This window comes from Camellia sinensis, chromosome 1 (assembly GCF_055761805.1).
Source record: "Camellia sinensis isolate YWXY chromosome 1, ASM5576180v1, whole genome shotgun sequence".
NCBI classification, from domain to species: domain Eukaryota; kingdom Viridiplantae; phylum Streptophyta; class Magnoliopsida; order Ericales; family Theaceae; genus Camellia; species Camellia sinensis.
This window is the reverse complement of record NC_138961.1, coordinates 142722798-142746395: the sequence shown is the minus strand read 5'-3', so window position 1 is coordinate 142746395 and position 23598 is coordinate 142722798. Positions and strand designations below refer to the sequence as shown.

General features: G+C 34.4%; 1 protein-coding gene across 1 annotated transcript; it reads right to left on the bottom strand.

Annotated features, from left to right (window-relative positions):
- Positions 1-948: 948 nt before the first annotated feature.
- LOC114315795 (ER lumen protein-retaining receptor) lies at positions 949-7441 on the bottom strand. Its single transcript, XM_082885744.1, has 6 exons — positions 7088-7441; positions 4841-5106; positions 3743-3858; positions 2083-2156; positions 1925-1988; positions 949-1205 (listed from the first exon to the last, which is right to left on the bottom strand). The coding sequence occupies exons 1-6, from the start codon at positions 7176-7178 to the stop codon at positions 1169-1171; spliced, it is 648 nt and encodes a 215-aa protein (XP_082741870.1). The 5' UTR covers positions 7179-7441; the 3' UTR covers positions 949-1168.
- Positions 7442-23598: the final 16157 nt, after the last annotated feature.

Sequence of the window (23598 nt, the reverse complement as noted above, 5' to 3'; positions counted from 1 at the left end):
TGCAATAGCGTTTTCTTCACAAGTAAACTCGCTATTTGTAGTAGCGTTTTCTTTACAAAACCAATCCGCAAATAAAGCGCTATTCGGAATAGCGTTTTATACGGGGAAAAAAATTGAGGTTAAAATCACTATTCGGAACAGCGTTTTCTTAAGTAAAATCACGATTCACAATAGCACCTTCACTATTCATCAAATTTTGACCTCCAAACAGTTAAAGCACTATTTGTAATAGCGCTTTAGCTTAGTTTAGAAAATCCGTTAAAACTAGGCCTAATTTGGGAAATAGGAGGCAAAAGAAGCTTAGTTTGGGAAAAGACACAAATATTATTCGCTGATGCTTTTCTTTTTCTTCTTTTCCAATAAATGCTACCATCGTTATTTTGTTACTCAATTGTACTTCTCCAAATGGCTATTTTGACAATTATGCTCTTCATGATAACAATGATAAGCAAGGGATATGTATTTTTTTTTTTTTAACAAGAAAAAAAAATATTTTGAGGTGTCATCACAGCATTCGTGAGCTTAAGTCCCAGAATAACCAATTGCTAGCCTGATTTAATCCAACCCATAGAAAGGAACCAACCACCGAGACACTAGTAGAGCTCATAAACCACCCCCAATGAGACTACAATTCAATCAAAGTACAACGCGAGATCTCAAAAGAGAGCCACTGGAAAATCCAACATTTTGCGCCCCCCAAAAGTTAAAATTGACTCATTGCTGTGAGAAGGCAATGCTTTCACCACTCGACCACCAACACTGGTGGTGGAAGGGATATCTACTGACAAACACCAATCTTGGTTGTATATAATGTCAATTTTTTTGAACTGGTTTGAAGTGAATGGTGCCCTTCTATACATTCTAACTCCAACTAAAAGTGATCAAATTTAAGATTCCCAACAGCCTATTTACAATCCACTTGCAACTAAAGCAAAATCTGATTAGCAATTACCCATAACTAACACGTGATTAACATTTCTTTTTCAATTGTAAAGCATCTTGTCACAGTGTCACTGTTAAATTAAAGGTACATTAGCAACCTGGTCCACAGAGCATGTTCTAAACTGAAATGAAAAAAAAAGGAAAAAAAAAAAAAATTCTTAAACTAGTATATTTTCCCACTATAACAGTACTTCTTAGTGTATATCTGAACCAAAAAAGATCCACATCATTCAGGAAGCTTGAGTTTCTCGTTGTTCTTCCAGCTGAAGACACAATCAGTCAAATTTGTCAGTAAGGATTCAATGCCAAATCAGTTTCTGCTGTTATTTTTGCTTTTTTTAATAATTAAATATAGGCCACTTCATAGAAGAAAAAAGTTCACTATTTAATGGGGTAACAAATATGCAGTGTTAATTATTCTTCGAGGAGAACTTTCTTCTGAAAATCCAGTGGCAGTTGTGTTTCCAAGATTTACTGTTGTTCCATGAAAGAAAGACGTGCATTTTCATTCCTCTATGTTTTTACTCAGGAGATTAAGTTAACACACCATTTGATTTGGTGGAAAATATTTTCTAATGGGGAAATGTTTGGTTGAATGTTTGAAACTAGTGTACTAATAGCTGTATCAGTGAAGGCGGCGGTGGAGGTGATTGTGTTGTGGAAGCGGTGGCGATGGTGATGGGGTCAAGGTGGTGGTGGCGTCAGTGGAGGTGGTGATGGCAGTGTGGTGGTTGAGGTAATGGTGGTAGGTGGCACCATTGGTTGGGTAAGACTAGAGTCCAGAAAACATTTTTCACCTTTCAAAAATGAAAATATTTTCTACCAAAATAGGCTTTTTTTTCCTTTGACCATCGAAAATGTTTTCGTTACTTTCGTTTTTCGTTGTACCAAATGCCAAAAAATATAGAAAATGTTTTTCAAAAAATGTTTTCCACCCAAAGCAATGGAGCGTAAATGGGGAGTATAAATAACAAGAAATTACCTCTTTATATAGTAATAGAAGAAGTCGGCATAAAGAGCAGTCTGAACCAAGCCAGATACCCAAGCTGCATTTGCGATTAAGCAATAATAAGTCTAGACGCTTCAAAAGTTGGGTGGAATGAAAATGAAAACCATTCAAGTAAAGATGGAAAAACTTACGGATCCAGCGGACTTGGTGATTCTCCGTAAAGAAACGATAGATCCAATTGATAATATATAATGCTCGGTAAGCACTACAAGAAAGGCAGAGGAAAGATCAGAGATACTCCTTCATTATATAAAACTCAAGGAAACTAAGTTATGTACAACAAAACAGCATGAAAGCTAGTGCTGCTGGTTATAATTAGACTTCCAAATCAAATAATGATTTTGCATTCTCAAATAACTTCCTAAGTTGCCCTATTTTCTTTTCTGAAAGATTCATTGTAAATATGGGAGGTATCCTACTTGTAAACTTGATTCACAGGGAGAAGAAAAAGAAAAAAATTGGAATATGAAATAAAATAAATCCAACAAATTTAAAATATATTTTTCTTTCACAGTATTAGAAAGGTCCACTCTCAAACATGACTTGATCTAGCTGACACCTTTGTTTGCTGGAGACTTTGTTATGATATCATGTATATTCTTCTTAACCTCACAAGTCGCAACCAAAATATTCATAGGCTATGGCTACACCGAAGTTTGCCCTCCTTCTACCTTTTTTGGCCATTATCTTTTCCCCCTTTTAAAGGCACCTTCTTGCTGGATATTATAAGGATCGTTCCCCCTGATCTCATGCCCATGTTTTGAAACTTCAACCTCTATCATATAATGTTTTGATATGATAAGAGTGTCTCACAGTCAACCAAACACAATTAGCTACTTATGGTTGAGGAAGTAACAATATTAAAAATATTAGCCATAATGTTTCTTATACTGATTTTTTTAATGGGCCACCCACTCTCAATGTTTTGACACAATCAAGTCAGAATCTACTCCGAACAATAAGGCCTAAAAGCCAAAAAGTTACTAAAAAAATCAAAAAGACTATAACCTATACCAAAAAGTCAAAGATTCCATTTTTTCTCGACTTTTTGCATATCTTTTCGTAAAAAACTAAAAAGTTATTCCAAACATACTAGTTTTTTTTACCTCATATTTTAGCTAAAAAGTTACTAAAATATCATGTTCCGAAACGAGGCCTAAATATTGCCCAAAAAAACTCCTCTCTTGCAGTTATTTTCCCTTCCAGATTAAATATACCCAGAGAAAGATCATCAAAGCCTTGTCATAGGGAGTGAAGGGAAAAATGCAAAGTTACCAGACATAGCAAAGGAAACAGGTGAAGGCCATGTGTGATTGCATTTATAAGTCAACTTATTTAGCTTATTTGCTTTTACAAAATTAACTATTTGTGTTAGGTTGCAATTTTAAATTATTAACTTTTTCAGCTTATTTGACCATAAAGAGTGGAATTTTTTTCAGCTACAATTTGTAGCTTTTTTTCAGCAAATTTGAAACCCTTAAATATGTATGGGCAAAAGAACCCCATCTCTGTCATAATTATAACTTTTACAACAAAAAAACTATGTGATTTAACCAAATAGGCTCAATTTTTTTCACGTATTATCAAAAGCTACAACAATCAGATTTGCAACTTAAAGTTTTTTAAGCTAACAATCTAAAAAGCTAACTCATAAGTGATACAAAACAGGCACAAAATATCAGCTTATTTCCTTAAAATTCTCTGAGCATTCCTGGATTCTTGAACCACAACATAAACAACCAGACCAAGAGATATGAAGTAATACAGCTTCAATCAGTAAGAATGGCATACCCAAGAAGAAAAATGTAGTTTCCAGTCAAGTTGTCAATGTTCCTCGAATGTTGCAATAGTACCAACTGTGGCAAGATTGCTACCACTTCAAGATATAATGAAAATGTCCAGAGAACCTATAACAATGTCAGGTATACATCATAGTAGCAGCTGTAATCACAATTCAGTGGATTTTCTAGACATAGAAGCATAATAATAATTCAACCAAAAATGAATAATTATTGATTATGAGGGAGTAAAAAGAAGGAATAAGAAAATGTTTGTGCCACTTTGGTACTTCGGAGACTGGAAAATGTTGACAACATGCATATAAATAAATAAATAAATAATTGCTTCTAATATCAGCCGGTAACAGTGAGTTGTACATTGAGAGAGGAAATAGCAAAAAAAGAGACCTGTCTTTAAAGATTAAACCCAACTTTATATAGGATTTTGTAGAAAAGGTTCTCACTTAACATGGCTGTCGTGGCCTCAAAGGGTCAAGGATCACACTCAATATAGATGAACATTTAAGTAATTCTGTACTCAAATTCGTAACAGCATAAGGATTTCTGTACATCTTCAGTGGTCATTGAACTTTTACTGGATCTTCTTAAATTTAAAATATATTTTTGACAGTGGCTGCTTGCTGACTATAATTTTTTATTTGTAACTTCAGTAAAAAGTACAGATTATAAACTTTTGGAGAGCCTTTCTGAGAACAGACATATATGGTCTCCAAACTGATGCTCACATGAGTTTGATTATGGTGATTCTGTATCTTATTCTAACCAATCAAAAACAAAACAAAAAAAGAAAACTCACAAGTTATTTTTCTGAATTTGTCATTACTAAACAAGGCCCTTATAGCAAACCATGAACAGCATCTCACATATAACAATAAATGTTGCCCAGCAAAGATAAAATATTACTAAAAATACAGTGAGTGATGCAAACAGTGGTGTTAAGACACTGATACCAACTAGGTTTTTTTTTTTCTTCTCTAACTTCTGTTGATAAACTAATTGCATTGCATTCTTTAAGTCTATAAGGATTATATATTTCTCAAAAGAACAACAATGAAACTAGAGGCAAATGAAAGGATGTAAATTTTTGTACCTCCATCACATTGAAAACAGGGTGAATCAACAGAGCCAGCACGAAGCAAGGGAGAACAAGAAAATAATGTCGGAAAGTATCTTGATCGTTGTTGTATGTTTGTTTCACTACTTTATGATGCCTCATGTACCAGACAATAGCAATTGAAGTTCCAATGAAGACCAGCTTCATAACAGTGTTGTAGAATGAGACATACCTCGTAAACAAATCAAGGTAGCGAGTGACAAAGACTATAACATAGAGTTCTTGAGTCTTCAACGAAATTCCTGGAGCAAGTTTAAGGTAGTTTATTTAAGCTGAAGAAATAAAATAACATTCACAAATCTAGCGGTGCACGTGGTAAATTAAGAAAAAGAAAAGAAGAGAAAATCGTACACCTCTTCTTTCCAATATTATTTGGTAGAAAGAAGAGCTGATGCACAATAATATGGGATTTATTTCAAAACTTTACTTTTCCGAATTCAGATTATTGCGAGAGATTCACATTTTTGGCACTGCATGAAGCCCTAACTCTCATGCTCTGGAATAAAACTCCATATTCCCACCTCCCTTGTGACTTATGCAGCCTATCTTTCCCTATCTTATGGTACAAACCTTGTGATTCAGAAGAAACACTCTCCTCCAAAAACTGATGCGTGATTGATATAGAAGGGCACTTAAAGAGGATGTTCATTGCCTATTAATTTTGGGGTTGTGACAATATTGATGAGTACTAGAAGGGCAATTAAGAGGATGTGTGTAAGAATAGGTGGGGTCCTAATAAGATAAGGAAAGATGAGATTTTGGGGTTGTGACAATACTGATGAGTACTAGGGTTGAAAGGAAGGGATGTACTTGTTGTTTTGATAGGACCTTTTAAAGAAAGGGGTTGAAAAAATCTGCTCAAATGTTTTAAACATTAATAAAGAATGAAAAATTGAAACGAAGAAGATCCTATGAATCTCTATTTTATTGCATCTATGGTCAGAATTAGATTACAGTATCTTGATGGAGCTTCAAAGGCTTCTAGAAATTTATTCAAATAAATATTTGTTGAATAGATAGATTATAGTAGATATATACAAGTTGTTGGACTTTTCCTATTAGTACCACAACATGTCTCCACAGTAGGTCCCAAGTGTGACTCAAAACTTATAATGCATGGTCCCAGGTTGGCCTTGCCTTGACATTTATTTAACATATAAGATTCCTCTTCATTGAAGCTACTTCTTCATAAGCTTCTTATAGACTGCATTCTAGTAAGATTTAGACCATTATTACCCAGAATAAACCAATTTTCTATAACTTAAGAACTAACAATCAATAAAATTCAAAAATTTAAACTCCCATGATGTAACGCTAGGGAATAACAAAGCAAACGACTCAGCAAGCAAAATTAATTGATTTTAAAGGATATGGAATTATGAACAGCATGGAAACCAAATAATTAACGCTATTTGTGTATAGAATTGATGAAAATTTAGTCTTCAATTGTTCTAATTTGCCCCATGTGTTGGATAAATTGTATGAAAGAGATGTTTGAGAAGAAATATAGGTATTTGGCTTGTTTTTTAAAAATTGGAAGTACATTGATGTGTCTACTACAGTGATCAAATAGATGTAGTTGGAGATTAATTTGACATTTGTTTGCTACCTACATTTTGGAAATGGTAGGTCTATTTAGAACAAGTTAACAGCCAGGGAATAAAAGAAAATCATCCCTATTTCACATGCTTTGCTTTCTTACACATCTAAACACGATAATGATAAAACACAATCATTTCTTTTATCCTCTCACATAATATATTCCAAACGAACGAAGTTAGAGCTTTCAGTTACAAAAATGAGGTAGGGATTTTTTCTACAGAGCACTATCAAACAGAAGATATCACTCATTCATTGTATATAATCTATAACCGCTACTTTGAAAACTACCGTTTCTTAGACCATTCAAAGAAACTGGGTTTCAATGAAAACCCTAAAAATCAAAATTTCTAAATTAGCAACAGAATTTCATGAATTCGTCCCTCATTTTGTAGAATATGAGTTGTTAATTGATAATCCAAACCCTACAATTACATTCCTATATTAAATCTTGTATCACGCAGTTGCATACATTTTGTAGGAAAATGAAAGACAGAGACATTTGGGGACAGTGATTTGGAACCCAATCAGCTTAGCAACACACAAACATCAAAAAATTGAATAGAAGAAGAGCATCAACACAAACGAATTCATAGAGATAGACATATACATATATATATATACCTGCACAAGATTTCATGGTGCGGATCTTGAGGAGGAGAACTATTATGCTGAGGAGGTGGGTCATGTCCCCAGCTAGTCTGAACGCGTTCATGGTCAGAGATCACTAACTGCTCCTTTTTTTCTTTCTTCAAAATCTCTCTCTCTCTCTCTCTCTCTCTCTCTCTCTCTCTCTGTCTGTGCTTGGCTTGGGACTCTTTAGCAGAGGCGATAGGTTTCAGAATTGCGTATCGCTGCGGCATAAGACATTAACTCACAGTTCAAAGTAGGTGTACATCGCCCGTCGGCCCGTATAACCCGCTCGACAAGTTCGATTTTAAAGTTTGAAAAAGTTGTTTTAGGTATAGGAGTAGTCTGAAATATTAAATTAATTAATTATTTATTTATAATATATTAAAGGGGAATTGACCAGTAAATCTCATTTTGTGGACTTGTAATCCATAAGGTCTTGAATGTTTTCTTAGTGACTGGATGGTCCCTTAATTTGTTTGTTGACAGTTTTGCCACTGCTAGTATTATTGATTGACATTTGGTGTGGGTTTGTATGGGATAAGGTGAATGGGTATTTGTATGTCACGTTGATCGAAAAAGTACACTAATGATTTTTTTAATTTAGTAAGTGTGTAACACTCAAAACATGAGACGTAGGTTGTGACGTGAACACAAGTAATTTGAAACTTTTTTTTTTTTTTTTTGTGACATGGGTTGTGTCACGTTTCGACTTTCCCACAGTTTGACCCTTTGTTTTCCAATTGCCATTTGTGACGTTTGGACGTGAACCTTACCATTGGTTGGGTTCACGACATAACCCAAAAACATGGATCCGAATTACCAAAGCAAGCCCAGGATTGCGAATTCAATGTCGAAACATGTTGCAACGTCGCGTTCTTCAGCGAGTTCCGCACAGGGTGCAGAGCATGCATGCATTGGTTGACATTGAAAACCAGGAAGGAGATTTGAGAGAGAAACAATTTTGGTCAATCCCAATACATAATTCTTTCTCCAATTATGATTATGTAAACAACCTACAAAATCTTCTTTTATATCAGTTATATACATATACATATATATACCACATAAAATATATGAAAACATTATTCACAGAACCCATCAGGTGATCAAGCCATTCAATTAATGAGAAGTTTAGAAAAAGAATCGACAAAAGACATATATATATGCACAAATTTTTAAATTTAGGCAATCAATAATCGATCTGCCCAATTCTGTCATCAACGTCTTGTACTCTGTTTTCGGGTCAATTTGACGATGCGACGTGGTACGCCGACCTGCCGGTTTGACGATCATCTTGTGCCCATTGTTCACGTCGATCTGGGGTTTCTTGATCGAACTCAAACCAATCACGATCGCTTCAGAAGAGGCCCTGTGAAAAACGGATTTAGTACTGTTCACGTCGATCTTGTGTCCAATGTTCACGACGAGCATCTTGTGCCCACTCTTCTTCTTCCCCATCTTCGTCTCCGGTGACCGTCACAGTCTCTTCTTCAGGTGCGTTTCAGAGCATGGGCTTGACAAGTCCCATACGACGTTTCTCGACATCAAACAATCAGAATTCACCTCTCAGTAACAGAGGATTGAAGGGTTCAAGCGGAGGAAATCGCCGATCTTCGGGCGAAAGAAAATTTCTTTCAATGTCCAAAGAAAACACAAAGGAGTGTGTTGCTTACACAGTTCACATCCCTGCAACACCAGATCGGCGAGACATGTCTGAGTCCCAGACTAGCCCCATTGAAGACAGCAAGAAATCAGGGCACCTAATGGGGGGTTCTTACATTAAGGATGCTATTTACACTGGAGGATTCAATTCTGTGACTCGAGCCCATTGTATTCGAGAACTCGGTGGATGAAACCAAGGCAATGAAATCAGAATTGGTTTGTGGAATGAAGGGTTGTTATGAGAAAGCTCAGGATGGTACTTGGAAGGCTCCTTGCGAGTGTGGATTCAAAATTTGCAGAGATATCTCTACTATCACACCCACACCCACCCCCACCCCCACCAAACGTGGGATTACATATAAAAAAATGAAAACATAACAGCCCATAATTGATGTGAGGGCATATTTGTCCCCCACATAATAATGTAATTCAAAAAAGGAGTTATCAGTAAGATATCTCTACTATTATGGATTGCCCAATCAAACAAAATATTCATGGGACCAAATGGAATACAATTTCGCCATATAGGACTTTCCGATAAATATAATTATTAAAATTTACATTTATGATAATGTATTATTAAATTTATTTTAAAAAAAAATTAAGTTATACATAAAATTTTTCAACTTATAATGATATTAATATATTTGTTTAATAAATATAATGTGTGATTAAATTTAATTATAGAATATTTTAATTATTTTTTAACATATAATTTGAATTGGAACTTGAGCAGATATAGAGGTTCAATATTAAGGATAAATTAAGTTTGAAAAATTATAAAACCTCAAATTATGTGGTCGTTTGGCATTAGGTAATATAACCAACTTTTTTAGTCTCGTTTGGTTTTTGTTTTATGACTTTTTTGACTTTTGTGAGAGAAAAAGTAAAATGATTATGAGTAAAAAGTGATATTTTGTCTTATTGACTTATATAGATTATTTTGTTTTTTTGTGCTTTTTTAGTCCCAAAATCTTAGCCAAACGAGCACGTAGTGTCAACTGGATTCAAATCCGGCCAGCTCAATATTTGTCCAACCCTAATTCAAAGACAAGATTGACGATTAGGCACATCCCGTTATGGCGCCTGGTATTATGCTTGCCCCGTCGAGTCTTTGATTGTATGAGATTTTGGGCTTCCGAAACTAGCCGCTGTAATTGGGCTAAGATTAGGACTGCAAATGAACTGAGTCAAGTTGAGTGTTGCTGAGCTCGAGCTCGGCTCGTTTACTTATCAAAATCGTTTATTGAGTTCGAGTTTAGCTCGATAAGAAAGTAGGCTCAAGCTCGGCTCGTTAATATTAATGAAACTCGAGCTCGGCTCGGTTTGGCTTGACAATTTTTTTAAATATTATTTAATATATAAATAATATATTTATTATATAATTTAAATAAAGATAAACGAGGTGAACTTATGTGAGCTCAAGTTCGGCTCGTTTACTAAACGAATCGAGCCGAGCCGAGCCCTTAACGAGTCAAACTGAATTTGTTCACGAACAATTCAGTCCATTTGTAACCCTAGCCAAGATTGGGCCATCTTAAATTGCAAATGCACTCGTATCTCTAAATTTATACAAAAAAAGTATAATGAATTTTTTTTATAAAAATACTACAAAAAAAATCTTAGAATTTGATCATTGAAACAAAATAAATTTTAAATTTTAAATTTTATCAGTTTAAATTTTAATTTTTTAATTTTTCAATCTAAACCATCAACTTATTTATGTTAAATAAACTTGACATGTAAATAATATTTTAGCTATTAAATTCTATGTAAGTGTATATAAAATGTTTAAAATATAATTTTCATTGATTTAATGCCTATAATATATATATATTTTTTTTGTGGATAATGGGAATAAGCAAATGTTTACATTAAACATAAATAAAAAAATTTAGAATTAAATTGAAAAAATTAAAAAACTTATGAGCTATTTTGTTACAAGTATCAAACCTTGTGTTTTTTTTATATAATTTCCCAAAAAAAAATATTGTTGAGTTGTCAGACTTGCTTCGTTGAATATTTTTGACAAGTTATAAATTAGTCTGATTAAAATAAGAGAAATTACTCTTCATAGTTGTTTTTATGAAATTATTACATATTAGTACATATCAGTGAAAAAAAATATGATTTTAATATTTACTATTTTTTGTAAATTTTTTTCCGACATCCACACAATGTAATTTCCCCATTAAAGTAAGCATAAAAAACTATGTAAGACTTAGTTTCTTGAATTTATATTTAACTGCTTAAGTTGGAAAAAAAAAATAAAAAATATTGAAGGTTGAAGTACAATTATTTTAGTATGTGGCTTTAAACTCTAAATTAAGATTGTAAATAAATGAAACCAAACGGACTCAGCCTCCGTTTGGGAAGTGGGTTGACTTTTTGACTATTTTGACTATTTTAACTTGAGCTAAAAAGTTTGATTTGTGAAGAGTTTTTTGACTTTTTGGTTTTTTTGAATTTTTTTTTTAGAGAAGAGTGTAATGATTATGGGTTGGATGTGATGTTTTGTTTGTTGTGGCTAAAATAGCCTCAAACCTCCTTGCCAAACGGAACTGATACGCATTTTTAGAACTGTAGGATGGAACAAATTCTAGAATAATATAAACCGGTTAGTGTAAAATCGGACCAATACAATACATGAACATTTCTATTGTCAATCATGTATTCAAAAAATCACTAGACAATCTGTATTTTAAACTAATCTATAAAAATGTATTTATAATTTACCCAATAAAAAATGAATTTCATTGTTTTCATACGGGTCGGGCTTTTCTTCAATCCGAGATCGGACCAGAGAGTGCTCACGGGTCCTGTTTTGATAATTCGAACCATTCAATATATAAAAATCGTCGAGTATTTTATCCCTATAAAAAAACATGTTAATTGAATATTGGTAGCTACTTGATCGGATCAGATATTTGTCAACGATAAATATAATTTTCAAAATAAATTGTTGACGAAAATATGATTCGATCAAGTAGCTATCGATGTTAGATCAACGTGTTTTTTTGCAGGGATAAAGTACTCAACGAGTTTTATACATTGAATAATTCGGATTATCGAAATATGACCCGTAATGGGCCCTACAAACCCAACAACACTGTCTAGGAGACAAAACTAACCCTTTCCATAAATATACATGTATAAATTAATATTAATGCCACTATATCTAGCGTGATTTTGTTCCGCTGTTTTCATTATACATATATATATATATATATATATTAGATTGGAGTTGTTTTCATTGTATTTATCACCTCTAATTTTGACAACAGTTTCATGATATTTAATTTCAATTATTTTTTTTTTCATTTTATGTGGTCATTTTGAAATTTAGGTTGAGTATTGCAAGAAAATCCACAAATTTTACATCCTTACACTAACTTCCTCACAAATCGTGTATAACACACAACAAATAAAATTAAAATGAATATATATGAAATTATTTTATGTTTTTTTAGTACAACACACAAATCGTATATATATTTTAGTATATATATGGCATTATTTTATCTTTTTTTGCATTCAAGTCAGAGGTCCATTTATGAAACTGTTAAGCCTAAATTTTTTTTTTGGTCAAAATGATGTTATTTGTCCAAAATGATACGGTATCTATTCAAAAGCTTAATTCTTTGTTTATCTGTTTAAATGTCACATATTTGTTCATATACACCTATTTGTATTCGCATCACTTATCTATCCAACTATATGGTCAAATGTGTACATGTGTCACTTATTTATCTATCTATCTAGTCAAATATGTACATGTGTCACTATTCTATCTACCTATTTGGTCAAATACATATACATGTCACTTATCTATGCAGCTATCTATTCAAATGTTGCACTATCTGTACATGTGTCACTTTTTTTTTTCACTTATCTGTTCAATATCACTTATCTATTCAACTAACTGTCACTAGCCGCCGCTTCTAACCACCATCTGCCTCCAGACATCAACTTTTTTGGTCAATTTTCTGATGACTTTTTCGGCATCGATGACTTTTCAACGTGTTTCCTTACCAAATAAGATTAATCCTTTGACCTAATGCCTAATGCACTATTCAACTTAATTAGATTTATCGGCAACTTTTCTTATGTTTTTTATCCTTACAATTAATAAATTACTGATAAAAATATAATTAAGTGTTATGAAATTTATTATTTATTTTTAAAGGGGTTCAATATATTTTATCTAAATTTCAAGAGAGACTAGTGTCTTTATCCTAATTTTAAAAACAATAAAATAAAGGTTCAATAATTTATTTTGCTACATACAGGGATGGAAGTCAGTTGGCAAAATCCCGAACTCTCTCCTAATTTAAAAAATAAAAATAAATTATTGAAGTCATTAGAGCATCTCCAATAGGGCATCATGTCATATATGTATATATGATTTGCTTTTCTCTTAGAAAGTTACATCAGTATGTCTTTTTCATTTATATATAAAGTTCTATACAAATTTAATTTTAATTATAATAATCAATTTTATGTGGACTCTATTTTAGAAATACTTATTTTTCATATATATAATTATAATTTAATTATTATGATATTTGAAAAAAAAATCTCGATATATAAATAAATAAATAAGACAGAATGTGCTTTATTATGTGCATCACACAGATCAAATTAATTTTTTTTTATATTTTATATTTTTTTCTATCTTGTTGATGTCTTAATATTAATTTATATTTAATTTTTAATTTAACATGAAATTATTTATTACAAAATATTTATATTTAATTTAAATTCTATATACCTATATACAATATTTATGAATAATTCAAAAATGATATAAAATAAAAAATTAATACGCTACATAATTAATTTATGTATTCTTTTCTTAATCCAATCATAACATATTTATATTTAATCTTTTAAATAAATTTTGTGTAGTTTTAATTCTACATATTTTTATTATTCAAATAAATATAAATATAAAATTAAATAATTAGAATCACTTTTAGTTTTATATTACTAATTCCCTTTCTAATTAAATTATTATTTTTAATATCAAAATGAGTATGAGTATTTATTTTACTATCTTGTAATTTAATATATTTCATAGAAAATTATTATATATATGATTATACTTTTATAGCACAATCTACTAGTACTATTATAAAAGTGTGAATAACCTACCATGTTTTCTAGTTTTTTTTTTCTTATTTAAAAAAATTCCAATTTTAACATCTCAAATCTACTATGTATTCTAAAAAGTCATAAAGAATCATATATAAACCAACTATCTCTTTATTTTTAAAATTGAACACTCAAAAACAATATATCTGCTTCCAGGAGTCATATGTATATGAATACAGTAACATATATAAATTTACATTTATATATATATATTATATATATATATATATATATGCATTGACATATATAAGATATCACAAAAGTAATATGTGAAATATTTTGTAACAATATAATACAGGTAACAATGAGAAATTAATTATTCATAATTAAATAATTGGTGTAGATGTTTAGTATTATATTTTTGTATGAATGCATCATTTTTTAATTAGATTACTAAATTCACATAAAAATTGAAAGAAATTTGTGAATAATTCCAAGAGTCTTATATAAATATAAAAAAAACTGTCTCCCTACTTTTTACATTGATGATGATTGAAGAACAAATAACAATTATTATTTCTTATTTTTTGTGTTTATTTCTATACTGATATACATAATGTAACGCCTCCAAATTATTAACGTAAGAAAAACTGAAATTTGCTCCATCAACAAGATCTTATTCCAAACTTAATAACTTCCATTGCATATATGTATACGAGATATAATGCATCATCATTAACATCATCATCAAACCTCTAAAATTTATATTCATTATACTCTAGAGATTAACAAAAGTATTCCACATCCAATTATACATTCAACATTTTTTAGAATATGAATCTATAGTATGTGACACTACGAGTCGAATACAATTTGATGCCCTAATGGGCTACAGGTTCCAAAGCTTATGCCCAATTATACAAAATGGTTATCGAAACCCATATATGTAAAGCCCTCAGCTTATCAAAATAATAACAAAAGAGAAAAGCCATGTGCCCTCAAAATACACTCCATGCCTTTAACTTGGCGGAATCATCACATCCTTTCCTGCACAAATCCCCTAGGGTGAGCGCAAAGTATACTGATTCTAGTTTAGACCCAGACTCGTTTATTGTTTTGGATTCGGATTTCTTGTTTTATCTGGTTGTTTATATCCTTGTTTATCTTATCCCTTGTTGAATTGGGTTATTTGAGTATTGTGGTTGTGTTTGAAACAAGTTGGGAGTTCATTTTTCAAAGGAGTCTTTGCCTAGATTTTGGTCAGTGCGCTCGAGCGGTTCTTTGGTCACTCGAGCAGTCTTTGAGAACTTCCAATATATTTGCAGGTCTGCAAAAGTACTGAGAGGGTGGTGTTTTTAGCTAGAGTGACCTTTTTTGCACTCGAGCAGTCTTTGGGAACTCTTAGTACTTTTGCAGGCCTGCAAAAGTACTGGGAGGGTGGTGTTTTTAGTTCGAGCAAACTTTCATGCACTCGAGCGGTCTTAGCTCAAGTAGTTTTTCTTGTGTTCTAGCGATTAGCTGTAGCTTGCTTTTCATGCTCCTTTCGGATACGATTAGCCCTACAGTTTGGACTCTTGTGGTTCTGAATCTGATTTCACAAGTGCAAAGTGAAACAGTAAAAATGCAAAAAGAGTCCAAATCCGGCAATTCTTTTGAAAAATCGATGTTTGAATCAAATGCCAAAAATGGACTGCTTTATCAGATTTTAGAGTTGCCACCTAAATATTTTTGAGAAATTTAGGAATCCCGAGACTCGTGCCAAAGGCCACTTATCTGTTATCACCAAAGTGTTTCGGCTCGGGAACTTAGGTATGAGAGGGGAAGGTCATGAATTGAGCACCCCACTCACCCGATCAAAAATCGGCCTCCACTAATCATGATGTGATTTTTATTTACATTATATGCACTTGTTCCGATTTATTAGGCTATATTACTATGTGACGCACACAATTATAGACTAATTTGCAAAAATTAAAACATTTGATTTTGTGTTTGTTTGAAAATTGTTTTGAATATGTATTATTTGAAAAAGTGAGTTTGTATATTAATCAATTTGTCCCAATTTTAGCACCAAGCCTTTATCCACCGACATTCAAACAAGTATATCATTTAAGCAATTAGCCTCATGGAAAGCATGCTCGACATGGCAACAATCATACACAATGCAAGATGCTAAAGCAATAAACGTTTACCTAGTACTCTAAGGCAGGCCAAACAAAGCAAAATAATTAGAAAATATGCATGCTCCTAAATGATACAATGTGACTAATGCAACGTACACATTTATGCAATTTTTATAGGCTCGGCTATGAGCATGGTGTATGATCCAATTCAAGACATTTGATGAATCATGTTTTCAAGCAATGAAATTGAATTTGACATTGGTTAGTATGATAAGCCGAACCCAAATGTACATGAAACAAGTGTATGTGATGAGAATGCTAAGTAAGTATGATGCTCTATGCTACCATCATAAGCGAATAAATAAAAGGGAGAAAGAAATTGGGGTTGGAAGACATACACCATTATTACATATTTGGCCCTCGTGTAAGAGGGTGCGAATAAATGTCCGAATGTCTGAAATAAACTAACTACTACAAATTCGACTGAATGAATTACATAAGCAACTAACTAAGTTGTTATAACAAGGATCTCTAGAATGAGCAACAAGTTGGTAATCTAAGTTAACTAGCTATGTAACTACAACAATAATGAGAGCATTAATTTACAATTTACAAAGGAAGCACAAGGATGGCATGCACGTAACGGTTTCAAAAGCAGCTCTGCCTGCATTCCTTGGAATTTACCCTATTTCACCTTCAACCACTGCCCTCTGTTTCTACAAAAACACATTGTGTACCAAACATTGAAGGCCGACCAGGCCCAAATAAGGCCGGCCGTGCCCTAATTTTGTGCAAAACTCTGTTTTTGTGCTCTGAGGTGAAAACCGTGCATGCAGAGTTTTTTTTAGTTCTGTTTGTCCTTCTTACACTTTTTTATCATGGAAAGCCTCAAGAGAATGATGAAGTCGTTTCCAAAACCATCAATGAGCAAGTTGCTTGCTTGGTGATTTCGACCTCAATTTGGACAAAAAAAATTAATAAATGCAATGAATAACACTCATCCTTCCCTCTTATCATGGGGTGAACTCAAAAAGGGAAATAGAGACGCTTCAAGGGACGTCAAAACACAATGATTTGATGTGTGATGACTCTTGATACAATAGACTCAGCATAACATCCGGCTGAACCCAAGCAATCTTATTCATCTTTATGTTGGTTGGTCCAATTTTTAGCCAATTTTAATAGTCCTTGCCCTTCCTTAATCCTTTTGTCCAAAATGATGATTAAGTCTACTAAATGAGAAGAACGTCAAGCGAGAGGTACTCCTAAACAAGAAAGAGGGACCATGCCGTTGACGGTGAACCTCTGTAGAGATTAAGCCATTGAGCATAGGTCTTTAGCTCATGCTTTGAATAACCATCAACTGGTTGAAATGACTCTCAAACAAAAGAAGAAAAGAAGAAAAGATGGAGGTTGCAGAAATGAATGATAAATTGATTATTAAAATGAGACCTTTGAAATGAAGAAAGCTATCAACTCAAACAACTCGGTGTCTAAGACCTAAATAACCAAAGCTATGAGGACTCACAATACAACAAGCAAATATTCAAAGCATAAACTAACTTACTAAATTAGGACAGCCCTAAAACATAAAAAAAAAAAAAAAATAGTGGCTAAAATGTGTTAAAAGTACACAAAAAGATAGACAAAAGCAAAGAGACACAAACTAGTAAACAAAGACAAGGAAATGTGGCCAACCCCTCCACTTTTTGAGACCTTAAACTATGTTTTTTAACCCTTTTTAACCTCTGAAAATCAATTTGAGAACTAAAGAAAAGAGTGTAAAAATAAGGGCTTGAGCTATGAAATAAGGTGCAAGAGAAGGTGTTAACCCTCTCTACCCTTTGGTAGCTATCCAAACCCAAGTTTAAACACTTGAAAAGGACTCAAGACAACACAAAAACACAAGAAGTAGCTAACAAGAGATAGCAAAAGAAGTAAGAGAGAAGGTGGTAAGCTTATACCTCTCAAAAGAAGCAAGTTTTTGTTTGTAACACAAACTTGGTTCAAGCACACTCTCAAGCTTGAATTGTGATGCACAAGCCTCAACCAAAGCTCTAAGGTTATGATCTAAGGTGGTATATGGTGTATGGATATTAGTCAAGAGAGATAGGTTTGCTCAAAGGTGACTTGTATAGGAAGAAGGAGCTCTCTTTTGTGTGTATAGGCTCTTATGAAATTGTTCAACCCTCAAAATAGAGATATAACCTTGTTTTTGTAGAATTTGAGCAAAAAAGGTCGAAAATATCTTCAAAAAAAGACAGCTGGTAGACTCTCACCTAGAATAGAGTTTATTGCTAGCAAGGCACGACCGACACTCAATGGGACACGACTGGGCCCTAATGTGCTGCGCTATTCTCCTGTTTCAAACTCAATGTAAGGTGGCACAATGTTAAAAAATGGACCTCTGAGGTAAGAACAAAGAAAGTAGAAAGGTTTTGGGATTATTTCGGGACTCGACCTTGGATTCCTTCGCTGAGAACTCGAATCACATAATGCAGTTTTCATCATCGAGTGCGTTTGTAGATCGCCTGAGAACTCCCGCTCCGCGCGCGAGGGCGCGAATCGTTTGTTCTTAAATACTACAGTTTGGACTCATGTCACAGTTCTGAATCTAATCTCACATAGTGCAATGTGAGATCGATAAATCACCAAAGAGTCCAAATCCGACAAATCGTTTTAGAAAATTGATTTTTATAAAGAAGTGCCAAACATGGACTGCTTTGCCAGATACAGAGTCGCCACCTAAATGTTTTATTTTGGGAAAATTTAGGAAACCCTAACTCGTGCCTAAGGCCACGTGTCCGTCATCACCAAAGTTGCCTCAACTCGGGAACTTGGGTACGAGAGGGGAAGGTTATGCAATGAGCACCCCCGCTCGCCCGATCAAAGATCGGCCTTTACTAACATGATATTTTGTTTTTGAAAACACATGCGTTCTTATTACGGTTATTAACCTAGAATTACTATATGAAGCGCGCAGCATACAAGTATAGACTAGATCGCCTAAGTTGGAACAAAACATTTCATGTTCGTTTGTTTGAAGAACGATTTAGAGGTGCTACTTGCAAGTATGCTAAGTCGTGGATTTTGCCACTCTCAAGTGGGCTTAGAAAATATGATTTTAATGAATTGTTCCAATTCAAGCAATCCAACCTTCACCCACAGGCATTCAAGCAGTTAATCACTTAAGCAGTTAGCCTCATGGCAAGCATGCTAACATGGTAACATACACATCTCATGCAGTATGCTAAAGCATAAACACTCACAGTGTACTCCGAGCCAAAACAGAGAACTAGTTAGAAATCATGCATGATCCTAGTTCATGTTAAGATGGCTAATGCAACACATGCAAAAATGAAACTAAGATAGGCTCGGCTATTCTAAGATGTCATGTGAATGCAACTTGATAACATGCTGTTGAACACGTATTCAAGTAAATGTGTTGAAGTACAATGCAGTTAGTATGATGCACCGAGCACGGTGCATGCAAGACGAATGAATGAATGCATTCATGCAAACATGAGGTATGCTAATCGAAATATGCCCTAAAACTAACCATCAAAAGCGGTTAAGTAAAAGGGAGAAAGAATTGGGGGTTGGAAGACATGCATCACACACTCACGCTTATTACAAAATTCACCCTCTCGACGGAGAGTCCGAATGAATAATACAAACCGACTAATTAACTAACTATCCTACCTAATTAATTATTACAAAACTCTTAACTAATTAAACAAATTAATTAATTTACAAAACCAGCTAAGTAAGAAACTGAAGTAGGCTGCCACAGCTCTGCCTTAGAATGATGAATGATGCATGCTCGGTCGCATCCTCCCGAAAATCCACCACCGTGCCTCGTATTGCCTCTGTTTGCACTGTTTTAGACTTCTGAAAATCATGCCAACCTCCAAAATACTTCTGATCCACCTTATGAACAAACTGAAAGGTGGTCGGCCAAGAGGAATGGCCATCGGCCATGTGTAATAGTCATCGGCCAAATTTCAAGGCTATCGGCCAATTTTTATTGCTGATCGGTAGACTTGATAGCCGATCGGCCACTTCTTACTGCAAACTTCTCCTTTTGTTGCAACAGAGCACTAACAGAGGCAAGGCAGTGTATTTGCAAGAAAATATGTGTGCAACCACACTCCTTATCATGTTCAAAGCCCAAAGGAGTGTAGTGCTCGACTCTCGAGCCATCAATCACGCATCTTAATGCATGATGGCCAAAGAGGTCAAGTTTCACAAGTCAATGTCGAATGAATGCACAAAAAAACACATAAATGCCTTAACCTCTATCATGCTTGATCAAGAGGGTCGGCGACCGAGAAATGAGGCACGTTTCATCACTTCAAGTGAGAAACATCCCTCGTTTCCCGTGTTTGGACTAACTCCTAATCCAAACAAATGCAATGCAACTCAAGCATGAAAACATGCGATGCAACTCAAGCATGCAAACATGAATAACCTATTAATGCTAATGGTATGCAAACTTGAGGCAATACAACAACCATGTAAACTCAATGTAATGCAACAAGCATGTAACAACATTCAAACTACATGCCCAATGGACTTAGACCGAATATGGACAGACCTCAATCATGCCCAAAACAGTGGCCATTAGTGCTGAAATGATGGCATGAAAAGCATGAAAATGCATGCACATGCATTGGCCCATCAACTAGGCCTAAGAGCACAACTCTCAAAAGTGCTCAAGGAGTGAGAAATGTAAGAATATAGCCACACTATATGCTCTGAAGTTAAGTATGAAATGATGCCAAATCATTCAATCAACAAAAGCATGGCATGCTAGAAGGCTCAAAGCTTAAAGCTAGCATAGACACTTGCACTATAGTTATGCAATACATGAAGCATATGGCAAATACAACCCAAAATAGTCCTAGAGCATGTCAAAATGATGCTAAAACATGTATGGAAGGAAGCCAAAATAAGCTAGCATGGTGAGCACAAAACATAACGCATACAAGGCCTAAAGGGAGGATTACACTACACCTACCAAGACCAAGCATGAGATGGCTTCGCCAACAAAAATTAGAGTTATATCATGGCAAAAAAACCCTAAAAACATACTGAAATGATAGCTCGCAAGCTTAGGCATGAAGGCATACACAATGACTCATGTTTAAGGCATAAAGCATGAACCTTCCAAAGCATATAAAGAGTGAAAGATGCGAGCGTATGACCACACTACATGCACTGAAATCACACAACAAATGATGCCAAATCATGTAAATAGTCCAAGCAATGCATGCTAGTGGCTTGGAAACTCAAGGCTAGTGAGCTAAAATGCACTATGGCTATACAAAGCATGGCATGCAGGACCAAAACAACACAAATCAGAGCTAGAGCATGCTAAAACATGAACAAAAGCTTCTTAGAGTTGAGCCTAAAGCATGCTAGAATGATGATCAAAAGTATGATACACATTAGGCTAGTAAATGGAAATGCACTACAAGTGCATGGAGCATGCAAGGGGCTATCAAACCAACCCAAAACAGAGTTATGCCATGCTAAAAAAACACCCAAAACAAGCTAAGATGGAGCCAAAACATGCTAGAAAGACATGCTCGTTCATGAAACACACAAAGCTAGTTTGTAAGGATTACAGTACAAGTGTAAATAGCACGCATGGGGTGACAAAACGAAGTCAAAATAGTGGTATGTCATGCTGAAATAAGGCCTAATACATGCTAAGATGGAGCTAAAACAAGCTTGACAAACATGCCACTTTGATGAGCCATCTATACAAGCATACAAAACACAAGGAGAGGGGATGACCCTCTCCTATTTAAGACCTCAAAATAAACTTTCCACCACTGAAATTCCTCTGGAATTCAGTGGTAGAAAGATCATGCAAAGACTAAAACAAAAGCCTAAAGAGGTGGCCCAAAACAAGGCAAAACAAGGCACAAATGGGGGTAGACTACCCCCAACACCAACAAGAGCTTAAACAATCATTTCAAACACATGAAAATGAAGCTTTTTATAGTTGAGAGTTAAGCCAAAATAAGCATGCAAATAAGGCTATGTAAGCAATGAACACAAAGCTTAAAATAGGGTTAGTGACTCACCCTTGTAGAACAACTTCAAAGAGGTAACTCCAGCAACTTTCTGAGCTAAAAACCAAACTTTGAGTTCAGACAAAACCCTCAAGTACTTCAGCAACAAGAGTATGTTGTTTCACTAGGTGCTTTAGTGCAAAAGTGTGAAGAAATTACCCTTTCAAGCACAAACAAGTGCAAATATAGAGAGAGACGAAGAAATACAGAGAGAGAGATATATAACTTGTATCTCAATTTTTCAGAACCTCTGGAAAGGGAGAGGGGCCTCCCTTCTTATAGAAAATGAAGTCCCAAGCTTGTTTAGCAAGCTTGGAGCTTGTTAAAATCCATCCATACACGTGTATGAAGGATACACCAAGTGACCAACAGCTGACACCAGCTAGAAGAAAAATATCTACAAAAGCAGAAAAGGGGTCTCGGCCAAAAAATGGCTGATCGACCAAAAGGAGTGCCGATCGGCTAACACTTATGGCCGATGGCAAGAAGGAGAGGCCGATAGGCACAGGGCCTGGCCGATGGATTGTAGGGATGGCCAACAAGCCACCTTCTTCCCTCAGAAACAAAACCACAAGTCCTTGGTCCACAACCAAGCACAAAACAGACAAGTTGAGAGGTTCTAAGGCAAGGCGCGTGGCTGAGACCTTCAGAAACTCAAAATGAACACGAGCATGGATGATTATCGAGTGTTCAAACGATGACGTCCAAGTCTTGAGGACGGTCAAAAATGAGGTGTCTACAGCGTTGGACCAAGCGCCTAAGTCTTACGGGTGGTCAAAAATAGGGTGTCTACATTAGCCTTTGCAAAACTTCTAGGAGTGTGTCATTGTGCACTCGAGCAGTAACTTTGTTCGTTCGAGCGGTCTCACTTATTGTGTTTGATCGCTCAAGCGGTCTGCGCGTATTTTGGTTCCTAAAAGTCACTTTTTGAGTCACTTTTTCATATATCTCTCTCTCTAAAACTGTAAAACCCTAAATCTAGACCTTTTATCTCTAAAACTTATCTTCAACCTCCAAATACTCTCAATCTATTAGTTTCTACACCCTAGCCCCTTTGATAAAAATGTAGAACTCACCTAGAGCTTCATTTTAATTGACACAAAATTGGTTCTCAGCTTTGTCGAGGTTTCTCCACTCTCTCTCTTGCCTTCTAGCTTCGAGGTAGGGATTTCTCCACACTTTTGTATGGTTTTTAACTTGGTTATTTGCTTTTCTAAACAACAATGCGATTTGGGAATTTTTAGATATACCTAGGGTTTTGGCTTTGAAATCAAAAGAGGGGTTTTCAAAATGGTTTCTTGAAAATGATCATGAGATTGTAAATGTGGTTAAGTTATGATAAAATGATGTATTTTTATCCTTGGAATTGATTTATAAAGAAAAGTGGATTTTTCCCTAAAATGTGAATATTTAATTTTGTAAAGAGGAAATAGAAATGATGTTGGGAATTGTGAAATTGGAATGATGATGGTGGTGGAGTTGGATATGCATTATCACTCTCATCTTGAAATTTTGGAAAGTTTATCTTTATTGGAAATTA

Coding starts and splice junctions, on each gene's coding strand:
- LOC114315795 (XM_082885744.1), bottom strand. CDS start 7,178: ATGAACGCGTTCAGACTAGCTGGGGACATGACCCACCTCCTCAGCATA. Junction 3,859..4,840: donor CTGTTTTCAATGTGATGGAG/GTACAAAAATTT, acceptor ACATTGTTATAG/GTTCTCTGGACATTTTCATT. Junction 1,206..1,924: donor TTCTATTACTATATAAAGAG/GTAATTTCTTGT, acceptor TTGTGTCTTCAG/CTGGAAGAACAACGAGAAAC.